Source organism: Neofelis nebulosa, chromosome 2, assembly GCF_028018385.1.
Source record: "Neofelis nebulosa isolate mNeoNeb1 chromosome 2, mNeoNeb1.pri, whole genome shotgun sequence".
Taxonomy (NCBI): Eukaryota; Metazoa; Chordata; class Mammalia; order Carnivora; family Felidae; genus Neofelis; species Neofelis nebulosa.
In genome coordinates, this window is record NC_080783.1 from 49,476,600 (window position 1) to 49,502,340 (window position 25,741).

Below are 25,741 nucleotides of genomic sequence, written 5' to 3' on the forward strand. Positions count from 1 at the left end.
GTAATCCTGGTGATATTTCTAATCTGCTACTCTGATAAAAAGAGTTTAAAAACTGTTAAGGAGTATCATCCCAACTATAAAGTCCTAATCATGTCTCTGCTTTATTTTTCACCCTTACCTATACAAATTTCCCTTTCACTCCATGTTTCTTTATTGTAATGTCTCTCATAACATATTATTTATTATATTTATTGTATTCCACAACTCATCTTATTAAAATTGCTTATTTAGTTATCTATTTCCTTCTTTTGACTTTAAGCTCATTATTGATAGGCTTACTTCTTTTTCTATCTCTCCAGAGCCTAAAGGTCCCGGGAACATATTAGATATAAATGATTATAAGAGATAAGTTTGCCTAAATAAGGTACTAAATTAAAAGAGTATCTCAAAGAAGAGAATAGTATAGTCATAGCCGGAAATTCTATTAGGCATAAATACTTTATTCCATATTCTCATCACTGATCAAAACTGAGGACAAACAACCTTGACTAAACATCTATTCAATAATTTACTGGAAGAGTTTCACGATATTTTTCATGGAAGAACTAAGGAGAGATGAGAATTATTGATGACATGAAAAAGGAAGGCATCATACAGTTCTCCAAGCAGTTAGGAACTATGTTTTTCCATCTTAGACTATATGTATCTAAGAATATATTCCATGCCTCCTGATTGTGACTGTGGAGAGACAGAGAGTAGCATCCTATTAAGAAGACAACATCTAGGTATTCCAGACAGTGGCCATCAGACAGGCAGGCCTTGGGAGGATGTGTGTGTGCGTGTGTGTGCGTGTATGTGTGTGTTGCACAAAGTATGCCTGGAGAATCCAAAACTTTTTTGTGGATTTGGAATACCAATGCCATGAGCTCTACACTCTTGTGGAATTAGGAGTGGCTACCATCTGAGAACAGTTCTCTCCGTAGATGCTAACGTTAACCGAATGATTTGGATTTTGGAAAATGTATTATTTGCTGAAGCAGGAATGGCAGTTAATATCTCTTAGAATAAAGATGTGAAGGTGAGAGAAAAACAGCACACTTGAGGGCAAGTGAGACTGGTTGGTTACTAGAACAATAACCTCCCTATGGGTAGCTGAGTTTATTACCAGGGATAGTTGTATTCAGTGCCTGCTTTTAACTTTATAATCCCTCCACCCCCTCAGAATGTCCCAAACCTTTAATTCAGAAAGTTCTATATGTAGTCTAGGAAGTCCTTAGGGACAGTGTGACACAGGCATAGTGTGGCCTGCTCCACTCTACCTCTTGACTGTAGTTGTAAGGAGAGAGAGAAGCATCGTCAAAGAATCATGTCCAGGAGTCCCAGGCAGTCACTAGCATGCAGTACAATGTGCACTCATTCCCGGGGGAGGGGGGGGGCGGGGGGGGGGGAGGGAGAAAGCATCTGGTCCCATAAAACATGTTGCTCCTAAGCTTCCAAATAACTACTCAGGAGATTTAAAACCACAACAAAAACACTTCCCTCACTAAGCTCTGAGCTCACAGTGTACAGGTGAATTTAAGTTTATATAGAAAAATATTATAATTTGTTATTTTTCATGTAGACCAATTCACTTTCTGATTCCACCTAAAAGTCTATACTTGAAGCCGTTTTTAAAAACATCTTTACTATTAGTAAACCCATTTCCCAATAAAAATGCATAAGCTATTCTTGACATAGATGTGGACTCCCGACAACTTGACAGTTTTACTATAATGAGCCTTAATAGCTACCTGCAACTGTAGCTACATTTACCAATATGCAAATGAATTTCTGTAGAGTCCTTTCTATGCTGTTACATTTAGGCAAAAATTATCCACGTAAGAAAATAATATTATATGAATACTGGAGAAACATTTTGATTCTCAATTTCACAAATAAATCTTTGTTTAGCAATTAAAAAAGACAATGTCAAAGTAGTATTATATATTAGCACAGGGGAAAGGCAAGTACATTGGCAATCCTTGGGTATACAAAATGCAGTTAAAACCGCTAATATCTAAAATGTATATAAAATACTACATTGTGTTTGACTCTACCTAAGAAATAATATGGCTTCATAAAGGTCATGGTCAGGACAGTTGCATTTCAGGACAGAAAATAGATTTCTCATATCAGTAGAACATATTTCTATCATTTTTGTTTTAGTACAACTGTTCTGGGGATGCAAGCCATTTAATAAAACCTATAATCAGTTTTGCTTTTACCATTTTAATGTGAAGATTAATGTCTTACCAACTTACATAAGTTAAAGTAGTAGCCTCTTGTAAAATAATTTCGATTAAAAATACGCTGAGGGGCGCCTGGGTGGCTCGGTCGGTTAAGTGTCTGACTTCGGCTCAGGTCATGATCTCGCGGTCTGTGAGTTCGAGCCCTGCGTCGGACTCTGTGCTGACAGCTCAGAGCCTGGAGCCTGTTTCGGATTCTCTGTCTCCCTCTCTCTCTGCCCCTCCCCTGTTCACGCGCTGTCTCTCTCTGTCTCAAAAATAAATAAACGTTAAAAAAATACGCTGAAAATGTAAGCAGATTAGTTGAAACCGAAAGCATTAATTTGAAACTTAGTTTTCAAAAGATTGTTATAAATTTAATATAGGTTGCAAAACTGAGGCAGCTAAAATGTTGGGTTTTTTAAAACTCACTCTCTGTGAGTTCAAGAGATATGATGGGAATTTGTTAAAAAGGGGGTAATGGGCAATATAAGTCAATAAGCATTTAAGGCTGACATAATCAACTTAGGTACAGAGGTTAGCTTCAACAAGTACAATTAGGTGGATAAGACACAGTGTCTAGGTAGCAAGTTCAGGCAATGAAAAGAGGTTGGATCAATTGGGAGCAATACAAAAGGAAACCAGACAAAAGCAAAACAATTGGGAGCACTATAAACACCAGGCAGCAGGAAGTGCGGACAGGAGCTTGGAAGGAGCCAAAGAGCTAGTCTTTTTTAAAGTGAATCATGGACTAAGTAGGGTATCCAATGAGCTTGCTTATTCATTGAGAGGGTTTGCCAGTTAGAAGTCCAGTTGTTGAACCAAGGCAGTGAGGCAGGGGGATGTGCTGTTTCATGCATGAACATTAGAATCTTTCTTCTAGGTCACTGAATCTGACTTCCTAGATGACTGTTCAGTTCTGAGAGTAGTTGCTGGTTATAGAAATTGAATATGGAAGAGAATAGGAGAACCTATTTGGAGAAGACTGAAGGCTAAATGTAAGTCCTGTCTTTAAAACTCCTTCATGCAATATATATACCTCTCAAAGAACCTATACTTTCTCCCTATATTACCAATAAACATATTGAAGAATAAAATACAATTTGTACTCAATGAGGGAATTAAAATAGTCTTAGAGATAATCAGTACAAAAAAGATGGAAACAATATTAAACACAAATTATGATTAGTTCAATGGCATGTGATGAGATCTATATTTTAAAATCTAAAATATATTTTAAATGCTGTGAAGATACTAAAGATATAGAAAATATACTCCATAAAAATGTTAGAAAGAAATTTATAAAAAATAAAATGCAGCCATTAAAACCAGAATCCAAAAAAGGAAAATATTAGTAAAATATGTAAACAACATATTCAAAATATTACCACAAAATGATATAATTGATAAAAATAATTAGGTCAATTAAAAGTAAGATTTTAGGAGATTAAAAAAGGAGAAGAGTCTGTTACATTACTAGTTTTTGTTTGTTTGTTTGTTTTGCCCAGGGCTCCCAGGCTCAAGTAGATTCCAAGCTCATGTTCTCAAGTATTGAAGGCTCAGGGCAGGTGCTAGTATACAAGACACATCTATGAATAAATAAAAGGATCTTGCTCTAGGCATTTGGCTTAGTGAGCAATGTTGCCTTTGTGTGAAAAAACAAAAAAAAAAAAAAACAAACACCTTTTCCTCTGTACCAATGCAGAGGATGCTGGGTGGGAGAGGGGGACACAATCCATAGAGCCGGCAGATGGTGGGGTAGATTTCAGTCATATTTGACACCTCAGAACAAATTGCACAGCTTTTTACTGCTAACTCTAAAGCAAACCCTGGGCCTCAACTGATGATATAAGTGAGCCTTAAGCCTTTATCTAATTTTATTTGTGAGAGAAAATAAACAGCTTATTGGAAAGCTTCCCTGATAACAAATTTCACTCCCAAGGACAGTGGCTTAGGTAGGCAAATAAGCAGCGGGTGTGTGTGTGTGTGTGTGTGTGTTGTGTGTGTGTTGGGGGGGACGAGAATGAGAAATGGAGACTGACACATAGTGGGGAAAAAAGGGCATCAGTGAATATAAATTCAATCCATTTTGATAGACTAATAATAACATAGCAAACTGGATGGCTAAATATAAGATTTTGTATGTCTGTTCTTTTTTTTTTCCAGACTTGAACATCTGAGTAACATGAGGGGTCCTTTTTGTTTCTTTATCCCCCAAATTTAGTGTCTGACACATCATGTGTTAATGCTTGATGACAAGTACTAAAAGAAATATAAGAAATAGATGATAGATGATGATAGATAGATAGATAGATAGATGATAGATAGATATAGTGAAGCTTGCGCCTTGTTCCCGGGGTGGGGGAAAAGGTTCAAGTCATACTTTGATTATTGATTATAGAATTCTATTTGAAATGATTCTTAATTCCTTTAAAAAGAAGTTAATTCATACTAAATGGTGTCTTGAAGTTCTAGTTTGTGGAAAAAAATTACATTTTCATTTAAACTGTTGTAGGACCAGTTTGGAGTAAAAATGGATAACAGTTCTGGAACTCTGTAATGCAATCTGTATAGGCCTTAATTACATTTTTTCCAACTCATTTTATTCCCTCATTCAACAAACTTTTACTGAGGTTTTATTGAGTCACATGCTACATTGACTCAAGGAACTCAATCTCATGAGTGTGAAAAACACAATAATATATTCAACACAGTGTTTATAACAAAATTTGTGCACAGCATGCTATGTGAGCCTAGAGAATAAGAAGCTAACTTATCTGGGGGGCAAAGGGAATCTGGGAAAGAAGGACCAAAGAAACTGACACTCAAGTGGAGTGTGACATGGTACTAGTTATTCAAGTAAAGAAAAATACGAGGAAGAAAGCATTCAGGATAACAAAACATGATCACACAAACTCAGAGATGATTGTAACTAAGTCAATTAGAATGGATGGTCCAGAGGAGTGCTGGACTGGATGGTCCTGAGTAGAGAGGCTGACATCTAATTCACCATAGATTTCCCACGACATTCTCAGGGCTTTCATGCTTATTCTGAGAATAATTGAGATTCCATAACAGGTTTTAAAATAAGGGAGCATCTTAAAAGGTCTGCATTTTAAAAATGTATTCCTGGGGCGCCTGGGTGGCGCAGTCGGTTAAGCGTCCGACTTCAGCCAGGTCACGATCTCGCGGTCCGTGAGTTCGAGCCCCGCGTCAGGCTCTGGGCTGATGGCTCGGAGCCTGGAGCCTGTTTCCGATTCTGTGTCTCCCTCTCTCTCTGCCCCTCCCCCGTTCATGCTCTGTCTCTCTCTGTCCCAAAAATAAATAAAAAACGTTGAAAAAAAAATTAAAAAAAATAAATAAATAAATAAAAATAAAAATGTATTCCTGGCAGCAGTGGAAACAATGCATAGGAGGAACAGGAAATTGGGCAAAGAGACATTAATTTATAACAGCAAGTCAGCAATTCAGCTTATGGAATACTAGGGCTAGAACTATATAGAGTGTACAGACAGACCAAAAAAAAAAAAAACTTAGAAAGAAAATAATTAAGGAAATAGAGCCAAAATGGTTCATTGATTGATTTGATGTGGGCATGACACTCTGGCTTCTGATTCAGATAACAAGATTGTGTTTTGCTGCTGCTGTTGCTGCTTCTTCTTCTTTTTTTCTTCTTTTTCTTCTTCTCTTTTTCTTCTTCTTTTAATGGCATTCACAGAGCTTAGGAATACAAGACAAAGACCAGGTTTCAGTGGGACCAATAATGAAAGATCTTGACTTTGAGTTTTGAGTTCAAAACACTTGGCAGATATTCAGGTTGAGATGTCCTATGGGCAGTTTGATATGCTGTTCAACTCATAAAAGAATTTGGAGATACATCTATATCTGTATCTATATAATTAGACTTAATGAAAGAGAGAGCGATGGTTGTCGAAGTGGTGAATGAGTTCCCTTTCTGTCATCCAATGTGAATCCTTTTGTTACCTGGCCGCAGTTACTTTCCATGTTCAGATTTATTCTATATTCCAAATCATTCATCTTTAAAATAACAAATATAGCAATGCTTGTAACTAGCAGACTAGAGATGGTGGGTAAGAGATAGTGTTGGAATTGTTTAAACCTCCCAATTGTATAGAATGTACAATAATTTGCACCTGTATAGGACTCGGATTTCAGCTCCAGAACCCATGAACAAGCCATCAGCCAGTGACCAAACCTACTTCCAGAGTATGGCTGTTACATTGGCCTGATTCCTGCTGCCAACAATATGAGCATGACTGGTGGTCCTCTGACAGCCCCACTGACTATTGAGTCCACCCTAACTTAACCTGTCTGATTGCTTTGCTCATTGTTGATCTTCAGTCCATCAGCCTGATTCCCTTGATTCTGGGATTGGTGTTATCAGAACAGGTAACAAGTGTCTCATCATACATTCATTATGAGTCCTGGATGTATAACAGATGCTCCAACTATGTAAGCAATATCGTATCAAATATACTGAATATTAAATTAATTATTTATAATCAGAATGGCTTTGGTGTGCTTAACTAACATCCACTTCTTCTCCAGCCTTTGATGTACATGAGAACCAATGAATTTATGTCAAGTTGAATTTCAGTAGTTTTAACTGAGAACTTCCTTCCTCAAACTTTCTAGAAATCTCTATCACATAGCTAATAACTTGATTGCAAGTCATCAAGTATATTCTGTTACAACTAAATAGTTAAGAAGGCTTAACCAAGTCATTTAACAAAAAGAAATGTAGGAGAGCACCAGAATTGAAGAAAAAAAGTAAAAGGAATAATTAACATGGAGAAAGAAAAATGGGAGACACACATACACACAAATGGTGTCCACAATGAAATTGAGAGGGGAAAGATCAAAGGAAAAAGGAATTAAAGAATAAGAACAAGAGGTAAGAGAAGTACAAGGGGCATATAGGAGATGACAAAAAGAAGAGAGAAAATCTGCATATTTAAAGCTGAACACTCGGTTTGATTTTAAACAGCAGAAACAACAATCCTGATCTGACAGATTAAAAATGAACTGGGTCAGCATTCCCCAGTAGATATTCCCATCTATTTTATCTTCAAAGATAGTTTCAAACATTTTGCTTGGGGAAAAATCATCCGTTCCAATTTTAGTTCCCATTTTTGGAACATGTTATCTCAGAACATTTGAAATGGAATTGCTTCCCTTACTATTTTTATTTTCTTATTTGTCAATCATGAAATGGCATATGCAATCTCTCACAACCATTTTTCAGGAAAACATTTACATCAATGATTATTATGGCAAATACTCAAGAAAGTAAACGACCTAGATCTTCTCCTTTCTCCCACTCTGTTTAAAATAAAATTCAAAACAGATGATTCTGTTATGGGAAGATACCTTTATGCTCAATGTCACTTAGGATAACACATTCCTACAGTAGACATAGGAATTAGCATTTTCTCAGTACAGCATGGCATAAATGTTGCTCTCCCTTTGGAAGAACTCAGTTGTCCTCTCTGATGCTGGGATTCATTCCTGGACTGCCATAACCCTTTATCATTTGCACATGGTCACGTGAAACTTCTCTACGAATCACATAGACTTTCTCACCAAGTGGCACGGACCGGGGCACGTACATAGTGGAAGAGTGTGATGTTCCCTGGTTTTCTATTGAATAATTATATTCTTTAGTACATGTAGAAGCACTTGAGTGAATAATCATGCAGAGCTCTTTAAAAATAAAGCAGAATCTGGAAGGGTGATGTGAAATTTTTCTAATTGCTCTTTGGTGATTTGGAAATATGATACAAACATGACTACTAGAAAGATGTGCAGAAGGAAGAGCCATTTATTTACTCTCCTTCCCACTTCCAGATTCTCAATTAAGAGTATATCCAGATACAGATTGTGTTTACGCCATTCTGCCCAAGATGTTATATATGGATAGTGATTTATTAATTAAACCCATTCCTTAATCCATGCCAATATTATTATATACATATATTTCCTGCAACGATTAAAAGTAAACATAATACATTTGAGAACTTTAACATACAAAGATGTTATAAGAATTTATATTGGTTATTTGCTATTTCTTGTCCACTAGTGCTATTTTACAGTTCCTGAAAGAATACTATGTACTTTGCATTTTTTTTGAGTTATCCCTCTCCCCAATACTGACATTACTTTTACAAAAATGGTTTATTGACTAGAGGGCCAATTGTTCAGGAAATATAGTAAACTCTGAGTATAAGCAGCATTAGAACAAACAGAAAAAACAAATGGAGCTGTTATTATAATTATTCTGAAAGATGATATCACAGTTTAAGTATTGGTGGACTCCGAAGATATTCTCTTGAGCCTCTGAGGTTCAGAGATGCCAATGGACAGAAGAAACAATGTAAATCCAAAACCTACTGTTACTGTACATTCCCAAAACAGCGAAAACGAACTAAAACAAAGTTTGAGTTACTTAAATACTTAACAAAAATTTATTGCAAGAGATATATTTCACTGAATTTACAGTTTCAAGGAACATGGTACAAAACGTAGTGCCATCAGCTTTGTCTAAACATTAAATAGGTGCAAATACACAAAGATTTAAAAAAAACCAAGGAGCATACTTTACAACATAAATTACAGTACTATAAATATATCTTATGTACATTATACATACTCTTAAGACACCATTTTAATGTACAGCGTATATTGTATTGGTTTTCAAACTATTCAGTGCCTTAATAATATTATATATCAGAAACTTAATAATTTATTTGCATCATTACACTTACAGTAAATGATTTCCTATCAACAAGGCCATAGTTTGGCTAGTTTATTTCCACCATTTCAATAGGCAATTATCCACTTAGATGAGCGTTGACGCAGATTGCAATAGGTTTCACGTGAACATTTTCTCTCCCTTTCATGGCGAGGACTAGAACAGGGGTTGCAGTGGGATGACAGTAGGGTGTGGGGCAAGCAGTGAAGGGAAGAGGGCATGGGGTAAAGGTGGGAAAGCCAGGTGGCTAGGATGAAGAACGGAAGCTGGAATGATTGGCATCTGGGGAGGAGCCACAAAAGTTGGCTGGTTCCCAGGACAAAGCCTTGGTCCGACCGGTCCCACTGAGATCTGAGGTAACGCTGTTCTGGTGAGAGCTGGGGCGTGGGAAAGAAACTGTTGGTGGGGCTGAAGCACTTTGAAGGTTCCTGCGGCCGCGGCGGCGGCGGCGGCGGCCGCGGCGGCGGCCGCGTGCTGCTGCAGAACCGCATGGTGCAGAGTGGTTACAGAGGTAGAACAGAAGGGCTGCTGCAGAGGCAGAGGCTGTAGAGGCTGCAGAGGCGGGCTGGGCGGGGGGAGGGCGGCCGGAGCAAAAGTAAACTTGACCTTGTTGGCCAGCATGTTGGGCGGGAGGATGTGCTGGTAGACCTCACAAGGCAGATTTCTGAATTTATCGTGGTTTTCTATGGGGATCAGCAGCGCCTGATCCGGCAGAGCTAATGGAGCCAGGATTTGCTCCGTCGTTACGAAGGTGTGACCGCTGACATGTGCTTCCTTGAACGGTAATGGTGGCTGTGTGTTAAGGATTCCCGAATTGAAACGCAGCCACTCGGTCGAGGCCTCGTTCACCTTTCCTTGTGGAAGGGCCTCTGCCAGTTCGTAATGGCAGAGGTACGATTTCGGTTGCGACTGTCTGAAGTTCCTGTCGGTATTAGGCACCTTGAAAGGAATTTGCTTTTCATGAATATTTATACCCTCACCTCTTTCTTTCTGTTGCAGCAAGGTATTGCCAACTTCTTCTTTTGTTGCGGCACTGGCTACGTGGTAGGCAGAGGTGGCGCGTGGGTGGGAGATGTCCCTCGAGTCCCCAGAAGGTGTCTCCAGCACTGATTGCGCAGCCTCACCACCGGCTTCAGGAGGAAGGGGACCACCCAGGGGCAAAGTCGCCTGGTTTTCTTCTCCCTCTGCTTCTTCTGAGTTCTTCTCAGCATTCGCAACTTCTTGTGGTTTTACGTCCCCTGTTTTGTCTTCACTTACTAACTCCTCCTGGTGACATAAGGAAGAATTGCCCTTCTTGGGATGATCTGTGTTCTCTTTGAGTTCCAAAGCTTCAAACCCGATGTGGAATCTGCTTCTTTTTCTCCTCCGTTTCCTTTTAGGCTTGCAGGGAGCGGAAGCACGTGGGGGCCTCAAGAATTCTTCTGGTAAATAATTCTGTCGATTTAAACTTTCATCCGAAGAATAAGAATATGAATGTTGTCTACGTTTTCGATGGAATCTTTCTGATTCATTAATGAGAGAATTATAACCTCTTTTAACAGCCTGGTTCTGGCTCAGGCAGCTCATGTCGTTTTGAAGAACTAGGCATCTGTGATCCTGACTACAGCCGGATATTTTGGCTTTCCAACTACAGTAAGTTCTGGAGTAAGTTAAATTATGTTTTCCAGACTGTATCACTGTTGGATTGGATTGTTCACTGAAAACAACTGAGCTCTTTGTACAGTGGTTTTTAGAACTGTTAGCGTCATTGCTATCATTTTCAGTGTTTTGAGCTTTACACATTTCTTCATTTTCACTTAAGTATATGGATGATGGTTTGGGCCTTTTATCAGGTAATTGTTGTGAGTCTAATAATTGCCCTGCAGCTAAATACTGCTTTTCTGAAATTGTTTCCAGTAGATTCTTCCTAGTTATATCAGTGTAACTGTTTTCCGTTTCCATTTGGAAGTGAATTTCCGACTCTTTGGTTTTCTCCCCATGATGGTGCTGACATAACTTTTTTCTTCTTTTCTTCCTTCTACTTTTATGGAACCAGTGTTCATGAGTATCTTTCAATCTTATTTTGTGATATTTCTCATCTAGAGTGCCCTGTTTCATTTGACATTTAGTAAAATTGTATTTTTTTGTGTTTCTGATCCTACAGGAAATATTTTTATACCTCTGACCCATATTCCCATTTTTTCCAGAATTACAGGTATTGGAAAGAGTACCACCAACCAAAAGAGGAATGACCTGGGTGCATTGATTTCTGCTGCCTCCAGTGTCATAATCAGTGAGTCCTACAATAGGTGTGTCCTTGCATTCTGAAACTGGTCTCTTGCAAATGTCTTCTCCCTTCTGCTGAGAAGAAAGACCATTTAAGGGCAGCTTATTCTTATCTAGATTGTTGTTTAATTTAGTGGACTTGAAGTCAAAACAGAGAGGGTTACAGCTATAGGAAATTGATGGTTGAGTCGATGTATAAATCAGCATTTCTGATGGCCACTGAAGAATTGTGGTTCCATCTTTGTTAAGTACGGGTACAAATGGCTCACATGGTCTTTTATATAAATCTTTTTTTTTATGGAAGGTTATATTTTCCTCTTCAGAATTTGAAGGGGCCAACATCTCAGGACCATAATTTTTATTGTCAGCTTCAACTATAGATGTATCATGGTCCTTAACATTTTCCTCTGTGATAGCTTGCAAAGATATGCATTCATTAGCTATATCGAGAACTGTGGATTTATTTCCTAACAATTTGGAACTGTTATCACTCATAGGTATGCCTTCATTAATAATAACATCGCCCAGTGGCATTTGATCTGCTAATGGGATTGAATTTTGGCAATTATCTGCATCAGAAGATAAAGGGAGTTGAAACTGGCAAAATGAAGGTAATAAAAATGTATCTTTTTCACTAGAAACTTCTTTCATCTCTTGAGTTTGAGCAGTTTCTTTCTCAGTGCACATTCCTTCTGGTGGATGAAAAGAGTTAGCTTTCTCCTCAGAACTCAAAAGCACATCTGTTGGTGAAGATAGTTGAAGATGACAAGTACCAGGGACAAATCTACTTTTTCTGCTAAATCCTTTTTCCACAGAGGCATCATCATTGTATTCAGAGAAGGCTGCAGCTGAGGACTCCAGCTTCACTGCTGCTTTCTTTGGAAATGCAAAAGAAAAGCCAATTTTGTGTCTGTGAATTCCTTGGGCTTGATCCCCAAGTTGGCTATTTTTTGCTGTATAATTATTTGCACTTTCTGGATCTTCAGCAACAGTGGTAACATCTTTAGTATTCTCTTCACTATGAATCAAAGTATATTTGAAATCTTCCTGGTTATTAACTGAATCCACAGCAACTCTTTGGGAAATTTCATTACAATTTTCTTTCACAGTAACAGTTGTTGACTTGAACATGGGGCCACTTCCAGGAGCACTAGAAACAGAAAAGTACATATTAGATAGGACACTTCTGAGGAAAAATATTCAAACACCGCATTTCAGACACATCATTATAAGATTTCTTTTTCAAATTTTAAGAACCGTATAGGAGAATTACTTTCATTTGGTAAGGTTCTCTTTCATAGTGCTACAGTTGCATTTAGTTACTGGTTATTGTTTGGGATAACTTGGAGAAGCTGTCTCGAAGTTATTTCTATAACTATTAACAGCAATGTCAAGGACATTCCTATATTCTCAACCAGTGCTTCCTGACCAAGGTTCTTTATCCCCATGGCCTCTTCAGTGATATTTTGGAATATTGTAGAATCTCTAAAGTTATCTAAATTTACAAATACTTAACATCGTTAATACTACATGGCGAATATGAAGACAGCTTTAAAAAATTATAACTTCAGAAGGGCTGGGAATTCGGTTCAACAATTCAATTCAATCAATGTTCACTAAGAGTCTACACCAGGCCAAGTAGAGTCCTGCCATGCAAAATTAACTGAGATAATACTGGCTTTAGAATTTTATTTAGAATTGCTATTCTTAATATTTAAAAAAAATTACCCTGAAGTTGTAAATAATATAATATAATAGTAAGTGTAGTACAAAAGACTATTTACTTAAGATGCAATTTCTATCTATTTGGCATTGCAGGACACCATAAATAGTGAGTTTTTCATAAAAGAACTGTACTGTGTGGCATATAAACAAGGAGTTACCTAAATATCATCTTTACCCAAAGAGAGTCATGCTGTGCAGAATTTTCCATTCTATTAAATTTAGTTTCTTAGAAGTTATAAGTGTCCCCCAATATTTTTAGTTGAATGTTTTCTTTATTGAATCTCTAACACAATGGATTGTTTCACTGCACATCTTTAGAGGCCTCAAATTAACAGGAAAAGTGTGTGTGTGTGTGTGTGTGTGTGTGTGTGTGTGCGTGCGTGTGTGTGTAATGCGAAATAAGTACTATTACTGAGGAAAGTAATTTAGATAAGAAGTTTTGCTCTTTTTTTTATACATATTATTAACTCTAGTTCTCTAAATGTTTCAGAATTTACATTTGCAAATGCTACTTCTAGGACATTTAATTGCATGGGCCCTACGGTTCTCTATAACATTAACTTGAAGTTCTATAATTTTTCACTTACTGCCACACAGAGCAAAAATATCTGTTGGTATGACTGAATAGCAGTTATATTGGTCTTTGACAGTTCCCTAGAGGATTAAAAATACATTAAATTTTATTTTGAGTTTTTCAAATTTGACATTCCAAAGAATGTTATGATATACCAATATATTCCCCAACACTATATTCAGCATAAAATAGATTTGCTATGAAATAGTTTTGTTTTAAACAAAAAAAGAGGGGCCTATTTGTTTTGGGGTGGAGGGAGAGATCACTCTAAAAAGTTGTCTTCTTTTTATGACAGTTCCCTGTCCTGTATTGTAAATTCTGAATTATAACATTATAACTACACACTGGAGAAGCAGGTCAAAGTGTAAGAGCTTTGAACTTCTAACAGTTATTACTGTTTATTCACAATGAAACTAATTTTGACCTGCCTCTGCAGTTCACAGGGCCTTCATGATCTTTATTTTTTTTAAATAAAAGATATTTTCAAATAAAAGTCCTCCAAATTTTCAATTATAAATAATTTTCTCTTAAAACTCATTTTATAATAAAGGTCATGAGATGGTGCTTTGTTCTCTTCTTCAGTCAAATATTTTGAATTTCCACCAAGAAACAGAAGAGGTTTCAACTAAGTGTAAATAGCAGAGCAATGTGAAATTAATTTTCTTGAAAACTAAATTTATAGGAATGTTGCCTTTTTATTGAAATGTATATTAAACAGGTGTTTGCATAAAATTCAAATTCAAGTTACTGTTTACAGCCCACAGAAAGCCATGAAAATGTGAGTGCCTTATTCTGAGTACAGAAATAAATAGTTTTGTGCCCTTTATTTCTATGTCTTTTTTTTTCCTTTGGTCATCATGTTTTAAGAAAATTTAAGCTTTTATTGCACACTCACCACACAGTTTCCTTTCTTAGCTCGGCCAGCTTGTGCAGGCGTTGGAGTGCCTTTTCCTGTTTTCTTTCATCTTTCCTGGATTTAGATGCTACATTTCGAGCAAATTCCCTTTGTTTCAGTTCTTTGAGCCTCTATTAAGAAATATGGAAATGATTAATAGTATTTGGCTCTATGGCAATGTTAAAGTTACTATTGTTACTGTTGGAATTTTCCAGTACATTATCTTTTACCTCATCTAAGGAAAAGACATTTGTGACAACTCATTTCTAGCAAAAATATTTTTTGTATCTTTGGCTTGTGAAAATACCAAAGCATATTATTACATTATATCAAAGATATATCCAAGCCTTATATAAATTGGAATTGAAAATTTTCATTTTTGCTTACTATTTTCTGCTAAGGTGCCTAATTCTGTGCCTAATTCACATCAAATACTAGAGTCTTGTAAACTCCTAATTTTCAAACAAATTTAACTAGATTGTATATTTCAGTTATATATAATAAGTATCATCATTTTGATGTGCTATATATTAGAAAAGTATGTGGTCCTTTCCATATTTTCTAAGAATAAATGTTTTATGTTAATCCATAAGGCAAATAATCTCTACTAATATGCTTTAAAACAATCCCTCCCCTCAAATATCAGGCCTATTTCCCAAATAATTCAAGATTTGGGAAGAAAATAAATAGTGCTCTTTTCGAAATTCTTTTTACATCGGGCATATTTTCATCTGTATTAAAGGGGGTCAGTTTTTGGATTGAAAAGTTTTGGCCAGGAAAAGCATGTCAACTTGAATAGAATCAATAAATAGCCATGTATGTGGCATGATTTAAGAGACACCAAAGTGGTCCTTTGCCCCAAATATTTTCACTATAGTCTTCCACAGAGACAGTGTATGGTTATTAAAAATAATTAAAGTACTGGGGCGCCTGGGTGGCTCAATTGGGTAAGCATCCAGCTCTTGATTTCAGCTCAGGTTATGACCTCATGTTTTGTGAGTTAGAGCTCCATGTCAGGCACTGCGCTGACAGCACAGAACCTGCCTGGGATTCTCTATCTCCCTCTCTCTCTCTGCCCCTCCCCTGCTCTCTCTCTCTCAAAAATAAATAAATAAACATTTAAAAAAAATAATTAAATTACTGTTTTTTCTGGGGCACCTGGGTGGCTCAGTTGGTTAAGTGTCTGACTTCGGCTCAGGTCATGATCTCATGGTTCCTGCATTCAAGCCCTGCATCGGGCTCCATGCTGTGGGGAGGCTGCTTGCGATTCTCTCTCTCTCTCTCTCTCTCTCTCAATAAATACACTTAAATTTTTATAAAGTACTATTTTTTCTTATGAATGCTCATGGTGTTATGCATTGTGATATGTCAGAGTCTCCCAGTAGGACACTAAGGGAATAAAATATACACGAATCACATTTTTATTAAGTGATTGAATAAAATCTTAATAAATGCCTTATACATGTACATTGACATATTCCAGGGGCTTGGAACAATGCTTGGTATATACAATACCTGCTCAATAAATATTTGTTAATTTATATGTGAATCAGATTCTCCAAAGTAAGAATTTTCCCACCTCAAAAAAAGTTAGTCATACTGATGAAATAATGTTGGATCCCAAATGATCTTGCATTATGCCTACTTAATTTCACCTACATGGTATGATAGCTTAAGCTTCAGATAGTCTCTACTATTTTAACTGATGAGATTTATATGAGGTGTGTATATATACATATATATAAGATTATTCCAGAATAATTCTTTTGAAATAATGTAGATGGTATTTTTGAGAATGCTTCTTTGACTGACATATCTGTGAAGAAAACTAGTTAGAGTTAAATTTAGATAAAAGGTAGATCATGTCATAAACATCTAAATTATACAAGTATTTTAAAGAAAATAAAACTTAGATATCATTGTTTTGGTGTGACTATTAAAAGTAGCTACATTTTTATAATATGCATTACATTATTATTGATCATAAAAAAAGATCTAAAATTAGAGTATAATAGGCCAAGGAAGTTTTAGCTCTAAGTTTTAGGTATTTATATTCTTGGACATCTCTATTTCCTAAAACTTTGAAGTCATATCAAGACTTAATCAATAGACAATTATTGAGCAGTAAAAACAGCCATTCTGTTTAAAGGCTGGGTTTTTTTTAAAAAGATTAAAGAAAATGTTTTTACCTTTCTCTGGTTTATGTCTGTATGTCTGTAACTGTGTGGGTAAGTGTATTTGAGTGTATGTGTATTTGGATTTTGCAGAAAAAAGAACACAGATAGGAAAAGATAACAGCAGTTATTGGTTGAGTTATTTTATTGTGCAATATAAAGACGGAACAGGGGTGCCCAAAAAATCCCAAGAAGGTTACCTGAGAAAAGTGACATCTGATTTGGCTCTTCAAGGATATTAAAAAGCATGAAGAAGAAGGGATAGATGTTGGAGGTAAGAGAATATTTCAGGAAAGTTTTGTGTAAATGTAGAAATAGGAGCATGCATAATCTAAAAATGAAATGCAGGTAGAGACAAGTACGGTTAGAGCAGATTGTATGTGTGGAAATGATGAAAATTGATGAATTACAAGGTCTAACCAAACCAAACCTGCCTATCATATTGTGAAATGTGATTGGAGGAAACACTGAAGGATTTTAAACAATGCAGCGTTACAATGGAATTTTCATTTTTTCAGGAATCATTTGGCATCAGTATGCATGAGATTTTGCCATGGAACAAGATTAAAGAGAAAGACATGCGTAAGTAGGTTATTACAATGGTCTAGGTAAGAAACATTAAGAGTCTTTCCTAAGGCAGTTGCAGTAGGGAGGAAAAAGTCAAATTGGTGACTTATTCGATGTGCAGAATTGAGTGGCCTAAAAGGATATGCATTACCTTTACTGAAAATACTACCTGCCATTGTAAGAAAGAGGCATTCAGTCAAGAGGGTTTGGGTGCTAGGAGGTGGATGCTAACAGAGAATTTGAAAGAAAATAAAAGTCAAGTTCTCTAAAATAAACATTTAAAAGAATCAAAGTGCCAAAGAAAGCAAAAAAATGTTGAAATACCAATGTAAGAACTAATGTTCAAATAATTTTTTAATTCTTATTTATAAATAATGGTATTTAGGGGCGCCTGGGTGGCTCAGTCGGTTAAGCGGCCGACTTCAGCTCAGGTCACGATCTCGCGGTCCGTGAGTTCGAGCCCCGCGTCGGGCTCTGGGCTGATGGCTCGGAGCCTGGAGCCTGCTTCCGATTCTGTGTCTCCCTCTCTCTCTGCCCCTCCCCCGTTCATGCTCTGTCTCTCTCTGTCTCAAAAATAAATAAAAAAAAAAAAAAACGTTATAAATAATGGTATTTTAACAAATAGAGCTAATTTTATGTCCTACCAGATCCCTTGGGAAACTAGAGACAATAAACAAGAAAGTTAGACTTGACCATTTTTAACAAAATCTTTAGGATATAAATTAATTTCTATTATACACATTATATATATGTGTATATATATATATATATATACATATATATATATATAGTAAACTAAAAGTACAGTGCTTCTAACAAAAAACAAAGCTCTTCTAAAGCAAGTATATGAAATGTCAAGAATTTCATTATACTGTTTCAAATTAGCCATTATGATTTGAATTAACTTGTTTCCACTGACATAGTTAAATATCAAGGAGTCCATCAATTATCAAATGCCAGTACTGTTATATTTTCTGTGAATAACTGAGTGATTGACATGGCTGGAATCAGACTTCAGATGTGCATTTAGAGAACTGTGTATATTTACAATATAAATGTTGCTTTAATCTTGTAGAGGTTGTTAAGAAGCACCACGCTACATTCAAGTGTTCCTACTGATGTCAGTCTCCCTCTATGTACACATAATTCTCGCAGTGACACACTTCCTGATATCAAGGTATCAGGAGCTTGATAAGGTAAACGAGCTTGACTAATATTGGTGGTCTGTTTAGCTGCAGAGCTTATAGGCCTGACCAAATACTTTGGTTAGTTAAACTGGAATTTATCAGCCGTTATATCCTTTCTTGTATTTTTCTGCAGCAAAAATGAAGTCCTACATCATATTTTATATCTAGTAGAATAATTTTGAAAGGTAAATAATAGAAACCAAGTAAAATTCTTTTGAGAATGCCAAATGAAAAGAAAACTTAAGTTCAAGTTCCACACAAAGAAATGTACAAGATAATACCTGGGAGACTTATGGAAATACCAATGCTATTTCAAAAGCTTTCTGAACAATTTATTGGCAGTCATTCAAAACAAATTCTTAGTGTTAAATGTCAAGATAGGGATGACAGTCAGCAAGAATTAGAAAATTAGAAGAATGTTAAAAAGAATTTGTGGGAAGATATGGTCTAGCTACAGTATTACAAAACAAATTACAGTATATAATGGCATATTATTCAATTTATATTTTGGAAATATACAAGTAGACAATGGAAAAACAAAAAGAATCAACATCATTTGGTTATATTGTCTCAGAGGGTCTACTCTACCTTTCACTGTTTTACTTCTATTAGTCTATTAAGAACCAAAATGTCACAATGCATAGGTCATTGATCCTCAGATATGGTCACAGGAAACTCATGTAGTTGGATGGTTGGGAAAGTTATGATGATCCTGGTCTCAACTTAGTGATGATGTTTTCAGAGACTGGCAAAGCCTTAAACAATGTGAGAAAGCTTGATAGAGAAAGAGAGAGAGGGAGAGAGATAACCATTTAGATAACTCATCAGTTTGTGCTTAGCATTTAGGTAAATTAAACTGTTTTATAATTGCAAACCAAACTTTCATGAATATTCTCATATTTTGTACATTTGTCTAATTATATCCAAAAGATACGTTCCCACACAAACAAAACTGCTGGAATAAAAGATATGTATTTGCCCTTTTTGAGGTTTTCCAAACTGCTATTCTTAACTTTAAACCATATTTGTATTCCTCCCAACAGTATATGAGAGTATATATCATATCTAATACTGGGTAGCATCATTCTTAATTTGTTTAATTAATAGGCAATATGTGATATATCATTAATGTTTTGCCTGTAATTCTTTTATTAAGAATGCTAGAATATTTTTGTGTACATATTAGCCACCTATATTTCATTTAGAATTAATATTGTTCCTTAAAATTTATTAAGCAATACTGTATATGTTACTTTGTTTAGTTCTGAAAATAAACATATATGCAAACAAGGCTACCATTATGATCCATGTTTAGAGAAGACAAAACTGAAGCTAAGCAGATTTTAGAAACTGGTCCAGAATCACATGAAAGTGGTAGAACCAGGACTGGAATCAGGATTTCTGTGGGGAATAAGTTCTGTGGGGAAATTCCTTGAGCTTGCACCAATGGGTTAACAAGGTTTAGTACCAAAGCTTCCGAGATTAAGTAAACAGGGCGAAACACCCCCAGCATAGAATAAAAGCACAGGAATAGGAAGCCACAGGATGAAAGCATCTAAGATTATGTAAACAGGGCAAAAGCACCCCAACATATTACAAAAGCATAAAGCTGCTTTCATATGGTGGAAGCTTCCAGAATAGGTTAACAGGCAAACAGGGCAATAGACCTCTGCAGCAGGGTGAAATTGCCCAGAGCTAATCAGCAAAAGAAAGGTGCTGTTTTGTTGACCCTGAGGTAGCATCATGCTCTATCTGTCTTATCCCCTAGGCAAGTTAAGATAAACAGCCTGGTGCCTGCTGTAAACAGCCATCTGTTTTTGGCATCAGGATTTTGTTTTGTATTGACCCAAACCCCTAACACCACATAGCTTCAAAACCCCTTTTTTCTCACATACATGAATTAATAATCACTATTTCATTGTCTCTTTCTGCATTCCATCATGTTTGTAACCCTTCTGATCCTAATAAACATGGAGCAAGGACCCTTACTCAGGGCTCTTGTCTCCTCCCAGATGTTAGCCTCTCTTGTATTCAATTCTGCATCTGCTCTCTTGCAGACAAGAGAGACATCCAGACTCAAAGTCTGCGACAGATTTTTTGGAACATTACCTATGATTTATCTCCTATATTTACTTGGCTATATGTTTTTCAAGCTGTCTAACTCTTTGGGTTGGGTTGAGGTGCATATATCCATTTATCTCTCAGAAATTATTAATTGAGTGTACATTATGTGTCAGCTGTTATTCTAAGCATGGTCTATACATATGGGACACAGAAGAATGAAATCCTGTTTGTTTCTCGATGTTTTCACAATACTTGAGAAAGAGAGACATTACAACAATCAAATAAGTTCGCCTTATGCTTTAGTAGAGCATGAAGATCATGGTGGAGGAAAGTTGAACCAAGAGTGTATGTGGCGAGGGCGGGGATACCGATATCAAATACAGTGATGAAAGCAGGTTTTCTATTAGGTTAGTTTGCTCTTTCTTTCTTTCTTCCTTCCTTTCTTCCTTTCTTTTTAAACTTTTAATGTTTTTATTTAATTTTGAGACAGAGACAGAGCATGAGTAGGGGAGGGGCAGAGAGGAAGACACAGAATCTGAAGCAGGCTCCAGGATCTGAGCTGTCAGCACACAGCCCGACGCGGGGCTTGAACTCACAGACCGTGGAATCATGACCTGAGCTGAAGTCAGATGCCTAACCGACTGAGCCACCAAGGTGTCCCAGTTTGCCATTTCCATTTAACAATGACTATAAATGTAACAGCTTAAAATGGCACACATTTATCATAGGCCTATGCTTCACTCAACCAGTGTTGGCCAGGCCGTATTCTCAGCTGCAAGCTTGTCTTGGGAAAAATCATCTCCCAAGCTTCCAGAACCTGTTGGTAGAATTCACTTCCTTGTGGAGGTAGGACTACTCGCAGATAGCCAGGGCCACTCTCCGCAACTGGAGCTGCCAGCAGTTTCTTGCCTGTAACACATGCACAAGCCATTGCAACATTGCAGCAATGCAACATTGCAGTTTCTTCACCATCAGCAGTCTCTCCATTCTGCTAAGACTGAATCTTATATCATACAATCTATATAAAGCAGCTTAATTAATGGAGTGAAATCACATCACTTTTTTTTTTTTCACATTTTATCAGTTAGAAACAAATCACAGTTTTCATCCATATGCAAGGGAAGACTCACTGGGGTCAACTCAGGGTGTGTTCTCCCCTAGAAGATGCGTCTCCTCATTGAGAAGGTGATATTTGAGTAAAGATTTTTGTTCTTTTCACATAGACAGAATAGTCAGAGTAAAAGTACCAGTGAATTGCAGATTATTTTGTTTCAATTACTGCTCTTAGCTGCATGTTAGTGCTGACATTCCTTAGCTGCAAGTTTATAAAGGGCGGGATAAAGAATAATCGGATCCACAACTCTAGGCAAGTGACAGATGATAGAGGAGGAGAAAACTCAGACCCAGTTTCCAGACAGTTCCACTCTGTATGCAGGCACCATCCAAAACTGGACAGAGCAACACTACAGCTTTCCTCTGGGACATCTCTGAAGTGCAGTGATGAAATCCTCCCAAAAGAGAGAGTTTTGAGTAGTGAATCTGGTTGTTCATTTTGGTTGGGAGGAGAAATGGCCAGAAGAGATATACTGATTCATGTGTTGTGGCCCATGGGTTAGCTGGATGGTTAGAAACTTGGAAAGCACATAATTAGAAAATTAGTGACAAGGAGGTCTGGGGAAGAGATATGTGGCTAAATTCCTCTGAATGGACTAAAAAAGATGTTTGTGTCCCACAAGAATGTTCTACAAAGCGTCATCTCAACAGAAGAGGATTTTTATAATTATTTAGATAGGATAACCTGTTCTGTGGATACAAGATAGTCTCTTTCCTCAGCCACCCCTGTCACTGTCCCATGAGCTCAGGAACAGAATGGCCATGGTGGCAGGGATGGTTGTTATGCATGGGCTCAGCAACATGGAACCTTTTCCTCAAGGATGACTCTCTGTAGCTATTGCTGAGTGCCCAATCTGCCAGCAACAAATCAGTACTGAGCCCAAACAAATGGACAAAGAAAACAAAACAGAAACACACTCATTAATACAGAGTACAGACTGGTTGTTACCAGAGGGGAGGTGGGTGAGATAATGGGAAAAAATAAAGGAGATTAAGAGGTACAAACTTTCAGTTATAAAATAAATAAGTCATGAGGATATAAAGTACTACATAGGGAATATTATCAATAATATTGTAATAACTTTGTGGTGACAGATGGTAACTAGACTTATGATGATCATTTTATAATGTCAAATCATTGTTTTCATACCTGAAACTAATATAATATTGTATGTCAACTTTATTTCCATTAAAAAATTTTTAAATACATAAAAAGTTGAAACAAAACAAATAAACAAAAAGCACAGAGCCCCCAATATGGCACCATTCCCAGGAGTGATCAGCCAGTTCAATTTAATCAATTTAAGCCAATTGATTAAATTGGGACAGCTTCCTTCATGAAAATGGCAGTATTTTGTTCTCCCTGGAATACATGCTTACTCTGGATATGGACCTCTCACTCTTCCATGCGATGCTTCTGCCAAGACTATAGGCCATAGACTTATAAGATGCCTTATTCACTATCATGGTATTCTACCCAGCATTGTTTTTGATCAAGGAACTCACCTCACAGCAAATAAAGTGTGACAATGGGCCTATGTTCATGTAATTCTGATTTTATTGTGTTCCCCATCATCCTGAAGTAGCTGGTTTGATAGAGTGGCAGAACGGCCTATTGAATACTCAGTCACAGCTCTAGCTGGATGGCAATACCTTGTGGCACTGGGGCAATATTATCTAGGTGGCTATATATGCTGTGAATCAAGTTCCTATATATGGTGCTGTTCCCCGCATAACCATATTAAAAGGTTAAAAATCAAGTGGTAGAAATAGGGATGGCACTACTCAATATTACCTCTAGTGACCCACTAGCAAATATATCCTTATGATCCAGGGGAAAACAGACTGCCACCCCACAAAGAGGGTAAGGAAAATTATGTCTGGAATATAGGAGATCCCTTTTGATGTCACTTAAAATTGCCATGTCCTGTGATGAGAGTCAGTGGAAATCTACAACAGCCCCATTCACTCAGGATTACTAATAGCCCTCACCCTTCAGGAATGAAAGTTTGGGTCACTTCACTAGAGAAAGAACCACAACCAGCAGAGACGATTGCTGAGGGAAAAGGGAATAGGTAGTGGAAGAAGGCAGTTTTAAGTACTAACAATATCCATGTGCCTAGTCACAGAAATGAAGGCTATAATTGTGATGGATAGTTCCTCTACACATTATTATGAATATGAATATATGTTATGAGTATGAATATTTATGAATACATATAACCCTTCTTTGCTCCTTTATTCATTTTATTATATAACATAAGATATATCAAATTTACACCATACATCATAGTATTAAAATCAAGGAGAAGAGTGAACATCAACCAGCACTCTGCATCCTCTTCTGGGGAGTTAGTGTGTTTTTGGTTGCATGCAGGATAATTGTATCATGTTAGGCAGCATATGACCCGTTATTATCTTTATTTGAAGATTAACTATAGTTTAAGGTGATGTCTATGAGTGACAAGTCAACTAGGAGTGGACTTGTGATGGTTAACTCTATGTGTCAACCTGGCTAAACCATAATATTTGGTCAAATATTTGGTTAATATTTAGTCAAAGTGAAGTACTTGGTCAAATATCTCTGAAATTACTAGGAAAGAACTTTTTGGGTAAGATTAATGTTTCAGATGAGTAATCAGATTTACTCATTAAATCATAGTAAAGCAGATTGCCCTCCATAACCCATTCAATCAGTTGAAGGCCTTAAGGGCTAAGACTGAAGTCTCTCTAGATGAAAGAATTATACCTCCAGACAGACTGTAACATGAACTCTTTCCTGGTTTTCCAGGCCAGTAGTTTGCCCTGTCAATTTTGGACTTGTCAGCTCCCATAATTGTGTGAGAAAATTCTTAATATCTCTCTTTGTCTATCTGTCAACCTATCATCTATCTATCTATCTATCTATCATCTATCTATCATCTTTTTCTTCTATATATCTCTCCCTCTACATATATAAATGCATACATGGTTCTGTTTCTCTGATTAATACAGTTTTTCACCAGAGTATGGGTAGTCTAGCTGTGATGTCTGTGGTAAACCTTGCAAATTGCCTTCACTTTATCTATTATATATCTTTCTACTTCATTAACAGAATTCCAGTTTGGAGGCTAAGAAAGGTACTCATTAAAATAGTAAAATCCCAGCCTCCCTTGTAAATAAGAATGGTGATGTGACACAGTCTTCACTAACTGAATTGTCAGCAAATTTATCTGAGGAGGATATCCCTGAAAAAACTTTTTTTTAAAAGGAAAGTCTTGGGGCACCTAGGTGCCTCTGTCTGTTAAGCATCCAACTTCAGCTCAGGTCATGATCTTGGAGTTCATGAGCCTGGAGCCTGCTTCGGATTCTGTGTCTCCCTCTCTCTCTGCCCCTTCCCTACTCACGCTCTGTCTCTCCTTCAAAAAATAAATAAACATTAAAAAAATAATTTAAAAAAGGGAAGTCTTATTAAAAGAAAAATCCCCTTTCTGTTTTTTCAACCATGTTGTCTGCTTCCTGCCCCTGTATACTTGTGAGTCTTAGATGGGCAGCGGCCATCTTTCAATTTTGAGGCTATCAGCTTGGCAGAGAAGATCTAGATGCTAAAGACAGCAGAGCAAATAAATAAATATTCCTGTTTCCTAATAGCATCATTGAATTACTGTATCATCCTTGGACAGATTACCTATGTAGTTTTGGAGAACAAAAAAGAAAAAAAAAAGCCAGCTTATTTGAGTTTTCTGTTACTTGCAGCTGAATATAACCTTAACTTACATACCCACTTAGTAGATGTGTGACTGGATAATTCACTTCATATTCTCAGACCTTTGTCTCTACAGATGAAGATGCTGATGATATCTAAAATTCTTTCCAATTTTTACATTCTAAGATCAATGCTTTCAGTGTCATCATTTAAGCTGGATTTAGGTGGTACTAAGTAACATATATTTAGAACAATAAGAAGAATTGCCTTGTTAGGTGGTTTCCCTTCTATAAGTAAATCCATTACTGTTTTGAATTACTCTAATACTTCTTTTTCTAGTTTCATATTTCTTAGTAAGTTAATATATCACCCACTATTACTGTTTCCAGTTTTAAATTTCTTTTGAATTGCCAAGAGTAGTTTCTACCAAGAACTATTTTCAATGGCTTTTGAAAAATCTAAGTATGATTTCAATCTTACAGAGAAGTGATACCCTCAAAGAATTACAACTCAATC

The 25,741-nt window shown here is 36.7% G+C and overlaps 1 protein-coding gene across 1 annotated transcript in view; it reads right to left on the minus strand.

The window, feature by feature from the left end:
- Nucleotides 1-8,024: 8,024 nt before the first annotated feature.
- ZNF804A (zinc finger protein 804A) overlaps nt 8,025-25,741 on the minus strand; it is a 295,932-nt gene continuing 278,215 nt past the window's right edge. Inside the window, exons 3-4 of the mRNA XM_058711967.1 lie at nt 14,436-14,566; nt 8,025-12,391 (exon numbers count right to left, since the gene is read on the minus strand). Of these exons, the coding sequence (XP_058567950.1) occupies nt 9,133-12,391; nt 14,436-14,566 (3,390 nt within the window). The 3' untranslated portion in view covers nt 8,025-9,132. The remainder of the gene's footprint in view (nt 12,392-14,435; nt 14,567-25,741) is intronic.